Source organism: Muntiacus reevesi, chromosome 9 (genome assembly GCF_963930625.1).
Source record: "Muntiacus reevesi chromosome 9, mMunRee1.1, whole genome shotgun sequence".
Lineage (NCBI taxonomy): Eukaryota > Metazoa > Chordata > Mammalia > Artiodactyla > Cervidae > Muntiacus > Muntiacus reevesi.
The window spans coordinates 12,332,359-12,339,381 of record NC_089257.1 but is presented as its reverse complement, the minus strand read 5'-3'; the positions used below and the strand labels follow the sequence as shown (position 1 = coordinate 12,339,381).

At 36.7% G+C, this 7,023-nt stretch overlaps 1 protein-coding gene across 1 annotated transcript; it reads right to left on the bottom strand.

The window, feature by feature from the left end:
• Positions 1 to 741: 741 nt before the first annotated feature.
• On the bottom strand, positions 742 to 6,711 carry LOC136175649 (olfactory receptor 8K1-like). The gene is made up of 3 exons (XM_065945899.1): positions 5,762 to 6,711; positions 3,948 to 4,060; positions 742 to 797 (listed from the first exon to the last, which is right to left on the bottom strand). The coding sequence occupies exons 1-3, from the start codon at positions 6,709 to 6,711 to the stop codon at positions 742 to 744; spliced, it is 1,119 nt and encodes a 372-aa protein (XP_065801971.1).
• Between the last annotated feature and the right edge of the window lie 312 nt (positions 6,712 to 7,023).

The window sequence follows — 7,023 nt, the reverse complement described above, 5'->3', positions numbered from 1 at the left end:
GTCTTTATTTAGTCTATAAATTTCCTAGCACACAATTGTTTTAAACACTAAATACTTTAGACATATATTTTCATGCATTTAAAAACTAAGAGAATCATGTAGAAAGAAAAATGCCCAGGAGAAATTATCAGCTTTGGGGCTTAAGTTCTCTTTGCAACAACACTTGTGTGTGTGTGTGTGTTTGTGTGTGTGTGATATTATTTTCCCCTTTAGGCCTTAAATTTAAAGCTGGAAGTTGGAGTAAATGATAAAATGTGATTTATATAAAGTATAGATATATGTACATGGAACAGTCATGTATATTTTGTAAGAACACATGAAAAGATTCACACTAAATACCTTGGGATGGTTATCTAGTAAGGTTTTATTGTTGTTTAGTTACTAAGTCATGTCCAAATCTTTTGTGACCCTATAGACTGCAACCTTCCAGGCTCCTCTGTCAATGGGATTTCCCAAGAAATACTGGAGTGGGTTTCCCTTTCCTTCTCCAGGGGACCTTCCTGACCCAGGGATCAAACTTGTGTCTCCTGTATTAAAGGCAGACTCTTTACAATTGAGCCACTGGGAAGCCCACCTCGTGGGATAAATAAATAAAGATGAAAAATGTATTCATTTGCTTAAGCAGCTATAACAAAAATACCAAAAACAGATTTCTTTAGATAAAAAAAATATGTGTTCTCATTTCTGGAGTCTGAAAGCCCATGATCAAGGGACTTCCCTAGAGGTCCACTGGTTAAGATTTCACACGCCGGGGGTGTGGGTTCTATCCATGGTCAAGGAGTTAATATTCCACATGCCTATGGGCCAAAAAAAGCAAAACATAAAATGGAAGCAATGTTGTAACGGATTCAATGAAGATTTTAAAAGTAGTTCATATAAAAATGGCTTCCCTGATGGCTCAGCAGGCAAAGAATCTCTTGCCAATTCAGGAAGTACGAGTTCAATCTCTGGGTCAGAATATTCCTGGAGGAGGAAAACAGCAACCCAATCCAGAATTCTTGCCTAAAACATCCCACGAACAGAGGAGCCTGGAGGGCTACAGTCCAAAGGGTCACAAAGAGTCAGACACAACTGAGCAAATAAGCACACATATCAAAAAACCTTAAAATAAATGAATAAATAAAGTCTACGAGTAGGAGGTTAGCAGATCTGATTTCTTCTGGGGCCTCTCTCCTTGGCTTGCATATGGATGGTCCCCTTCTTGCTGTAGTTTCATGTGATTGTCACTCGGTTTGGGTACATCGAAGTGTCTGGGGTCTCTCTATGTGTTTTAGCCTCTTCTTATAAGGACACCTATGATATTGGATTAGGGTTCACTTTAGTAACTTGTTTTAACTAACTACTTCTTTAAAAAGCCTTATCTCCGAAAAAAAAAAAAAAAAAAAAGCCTTATCTCCGAATACACTTAGATTCTGAGATACTGTGGATTGAGCCTTCAACATACAAATTTTAGTGGGACACAATTCTGCCCACAACAACTTGGAAGAAAAAATAAATAAAAAGAAGAGGTTCTGCCTGGCCCAATAATGAAAAAGTGTCACAATCTAAAAAACATAATTTGAGGGTCTCGCTGTAGAAACCTTGCTGCTTGAAGTCTGTTCTGATGAAGTCAGTTCAAGGTATTAAGTTAATATTGTCATGAGACTATTATCAGTATAGAGAAATACTGTAAACTATGTATACAATTTGGAAGTTTATGCAATGAGTTATAGATATATATTTAATATACTTTTATATATCCTTTAAATCTTTGCCTATATGGATTATATAAAAATTCTAGAAAAGTGTCTAAAAAAGTAAAAATAGTTTTGAAAAGGTCATATTGCATTTTAAAGACATTAATAGGGTATATTTTGGGCACAATAGAAAATAAAAAAATGTGAAGTGTGTATGTCTGACCTTGAAAAATGATGGCTTGCTACTTCTGCTCCCAATAAGAGAGAATTTTCACCATCCTGAAATGTTGCTCAATGTTTCTTTACAGTGAATTGGTCCACACTCTATCACAAAGCATAGTACTTTTTATTAGCATTTTATTTTTTATTTTAAATTATTATGCAAATAGGTAATTTACCACAACACAGTTAGAATGTGGAAGAGCACTTATGCATCTATTTTATAAACAAAAAGCAACAGTGTATCATGTTATAAGTACAAAGCTATTTATTACAGCAATTTTTATAGTGGCAAAGAAATAAAAATTTGCAAACAACTAGGTCCATCAGTCGAAGAATACCCAAACAAAAAGAGATCAATGTATACTCCACAGTTGCATGCTGTGATGAAGTGTCACAATCTGACAAACATGATCTTTCTCAGGGTCCTGCTATAGAAATCTCGCCTCTTGAAGTCTGTCCTGCTGAACTCAATTTAAGGCACTAACTTAATATCATCATAATAGTATTGTATCACATATCACTTTATTAATAGCCATGTATTACCATATTAATTTTCAATAAGAATTTTAAAAAGAAACTTTTATTAACTAAGAAGAATAATGTGATGCATTCTCAAATTAGGAAAGTAAATTGTAGGGAATATAATGTATCATGGTTTTTTAAGGCTTTCCTATGTGGGTGAAACTAAAGATGCTTTTAATATTATTTAACTTCACTTATGGATTGTGAAAACTAAAGGAAATGATATAAGTTGGGGAAAGTATATGACCAAAAATATCTACAGTACAATATAGAGTGTTGCTCTAGAAAATAAAATTTATTCATGACAACAAATGTACTTACAGACAGGGTCCAAAGGTACTGTAGCAAGTAAAATTAATGTTCTTGGAGAATGCAATGGTGTGCTTTTTAATTTAATTTTTTATATTTTATTTCATTGATTTATTTTAAAAAGTCAAATTTTTTCTATCTTTATAATGTTAAAATTAATAAATAAAATTTGTATATTTTTTCAGTGTGCAAATATGATATTCTGATATACATATATAAAGGTGAAATATTATCATAATCACCTAATTAACATATCCATCATCTCACAGGGATAGTTTTTTATTTTCCTTTTGTGGTAACACTTTCTTAATAAAGTAAATCACAGTACATTAAAGAAAGGACAAATAAATAAAATACATGGGTCTAAGATAAAGAGACTCTGGTTCACATTTTGATTTAATACCCCAAAATTTTCACTTTGAATGCTAGAATGAATCAAAATAACTGGGGTAGTGTCTATAACCTTTTAATAACTGTCTGTTCAAACAGCTAGGGTAGCTCTAATGTATAAGGAATCTGTTCATTTGTTGTGTGTTAGTCGCTCAGTCGTGTCTGACTCTTTGTAACCCCGTGGACTGTAGCCCACCAGGCTCCTCTGTCCACGGAAATCTCCAGGCAGGAATACTGGAGTGGATGGCCATTCCCTTCTCCAGGGGATTTTCCCCACCCAGGGACTGGACCCAGTTCTCCCGCATTGCAGGCAGATTCTCTGTCATGAGCTACCAGAGAAGCCCTGAGTAAGTACAAAAGGTGAAGCATTTTGTTAGCACAGAGTCCGTGCAAAATACTGGGTCTGTGTGTACAAGCTGATGAAGAAAGCAAGATACACATGACGAAAGGTCGGTTAGCCCGAGAGTGTATCAGTTGTCTCTAACCTAGGTTATCATTGCTATGAATTTTCAAAATATTTATGTCGCTTTAGTAAATGACTGTATACACACAATCCTTCAAGCTAGGCTTCAGCAGTACTTGAATCAAGGACATTCAGATTATAATCTGGGTTTAGAAAAGGCAGAGAAACAAAAGATCAAATTGCCAAGGGAAATTCCAGAAAAAAAAAATCCATCTATTTCTGCTTCATTGATTAACTGAAAGCCTTTGCCTATGTGGATCACAACAAACTGTGGAAAATTTTTAAAGAGATGATAATGCCAGACCACCTGACCAGTCTCCTTAGACACCTGTATGGGATTTAACAAGCAACAGTTAGAACCTTACATGGAACAACTGACTGGATCAATGTTGGGGAAGAAGCACAACAAGGCTGCGTATTATCATCCTCTTTATTTAACTTATATGCAGAGCACATCACATGAAATGCCAAGCTGAATGTTACAAGCTGGAATCAAGATTACTGGGAGACATATCAACAACCTCAGATAATAAGCAGATGATACCACTCTAATGGCAGAAAGCAAAGAACTAAAGAGCCTCTTGATGAGGGTGAAAAAGCTGGTTTTTTTTTTTTTCATTTATTTTTATTAGTTGGACGCTAATTACTTTACAATATTGTAGTGGTTTTTGTCATACATTGGCATGAATCAGCCATGGATTTACATGTATTCCCCATCCCGATCCCCCCTCCCACCTCCCTCTCTACCCGATCCCTCTGGGTCTAAAACTCAACATTCAAAAACTAAAGATCATGACATCCAGTCCCATCATTTCATGGCAACTAGAAGAAAAAGTAGAAATAGTGACAGATTTTCTCTTCTTGGCTCCAAAATCATTGCAGACAGTGACTTCAGCCATGAAATTAAAAGATGCTTGCTCCTTGGCAGAAAAGTTATTACAAACCTAGATAGTGTATTAAAAAGCAGAGACGTCACTTTACTGACAAAGGTTCATATAGTCAAAGCTGTGGTTTTTCCAGTAGTCATGTATGGATGTAAGAGTTGGACCATAAAGAAAGCTGAGCACCAAAGAACTGATTCTTTCAGATTGCGATGCTGGAAAAGACTTTTGAGTGTCCCTTCATCTGCAAGGAGATCAAACCAGTCCATCCTAAAGGAAATCAACCCTGAATATTCAGTGGAAGGACTGATGCTGAGGCTGAGGCTCCAATACTTTGGCCACCTGATGTGAAGAGCAGACTCAGTGGAAAAGACCCTGATGCTGGGAACGATTGAGAGCAAAAAGAGAAGAGGGTAGCAGAGGATGTGACGGTAGGATAGCATTACTGACTCAATGCACATGAACTTGGGCAAACTCTGGCAGATAGTGAGGGATAGGGTGGTGTGGTGTGTTGCAGTCCCTGGAGTGTCAAAGAGTCAGACACAACTTAGTGATTGAAAAACTGCAACAACAAGAATATGACCAAATAACTCATTTTTCTTGACTCTGCTAGTCCTAAATAAAGTTTTATCAGGAGGCCAACATAAACCAAAACTAACTATAGCGTGTGACTCTGTCAGGGGAGACTCAGAGTTAGCCAGTAGTCTTCTCATAGTTTTTAATTTAAATATCTTCCAAAATCCCCACTGTATCCTTGAGATAGAAGATATTAAGTCAATCAGACTGATTTAATTCTGAGAGGCACACTTTATTTTCTATACTGCATATGTTCTTGAAATAACTCGTTCTGTTATAATCATAAGCTTATTCACTTTCTTGCCTCTTGTCTAATCTGCACATTATTCATGGTTTAGTATTCTTTACCTTTAGTACAGTGCCTGCTTGAACATATATATCACTAATTTTTATTCCATTGTACTCCATTTTTACTAATAAATACTTTTTTAACCTCTTCAAGTCTGAATTTGACCAAAAATTTGGTATGGTTTTCCTTATTTCTAAATAATATAGATTCCAATGTGACCTTGAAAATCACTTGAGACTTAATCATCTGAGTACCATGTTTATTCAGGTGACATGGAGAGGAGTACTGGGATATATGAAAGGAGGCATTTTATCCTGAAAAAGATGAAACAATATGGTAAACATTTTTATTTTTGATGCTTTCATTGGACTGACAGCATTATGCAATGATTTTGGACCCACATTTTCAACTTGTATTAAGATATTAGTTGGGAATTTTGCATTGATTAGTAAAAGTTCTCCTCAGAGCATCTTTTACTTCTTTGTTCCTTAGGCCATAGATCAACGGATTGAGCATGGGGATCACCAGAGTGTAAAACACAGAGGCCATTTTATCAACAGCAAAAGTATGGTTGGACTTGGGCTGCAGGTACATAAACAGTAACGTTCCATAGAACATGACCACCGCTGTCAGGTGGGAACCGCAGGTAGAGAAGGCTCTGTACCTCCCCTTAATTGAGTTCATTCTGAGAATGGCCATGAGAATGAACATGTAGGACACAAGAACAATCAAGAGGGAACAGAGCAAATTGCAGCCTGAAAAGATCAAGATGATCAATTCTAACTCACGTGTGTCAGAACAGAGCAGAGAAATTAGAGGGACAGAGTCACAGTAAAAATAGCTGATGACATTAGAGCCACAGAAGGGCAATTTAAACAACTTAATGGTGAGAAATAGTGACACGAAGATGCTATAGAGGTAGGGAGGAAGCACCAGCCCCCAACGCACTTTCTGTGCCATGATGACCACGTAGAGAAGAGGTTTGCAGATGGCTACATAGCGGTCATAGGCCATTGCTGATAGAATGAAGAGTTCAGCGATAATAAAAATCTCAAAGAACGCCAGTTGGGTAGCACACCAGTTGTAGGAAATCGTATTTTTGTGCACCACAAAGTTGACCATCATTTTTGGGCCAATAACAGTGGAGTAACCAAGATCAGTAATTGACAAATGTCTAAGGAAAAAGTACATAGGAGTGTGTAGCTTGGAGTCCAAATGCGTCAGGATAATCATGCCCAGATTGCCTGCCACTGTGACCAGGTAGATGGCCAGGAAGATCCCAAAGAGAGGCGCCTGCAGCTCAGGACTGTCTGCGATCCCCGTGAGAACAAACTCAGTCCCCTTGCGCCTGGCAGTATGATTGTGTTTCTCCAAGGGGTCCATCTTGGTTACCTGCGTGTAAAATCAATACTTTGTATTTGCAATGCTATCATCTAGGGGAATTTAATACATGATATGTGAGTCATTTTCTTTGTCTATAATTATAAATACAGATTCATCTTCCCATGAGATCAAGACTACACCTACCTATATTCACATTGTAATGTAAGTGCATAATGATCAGCTTTTTAAATTGCTGTGTAAGTTCTGATATTAACCTTTTCATTGCTGAGACAATAGATTTCATAGATACACATCTCAAATAAGCATATTTCTAGCTAAACAATTAGATAAGTAGCTGGGCTGTCCTATCCA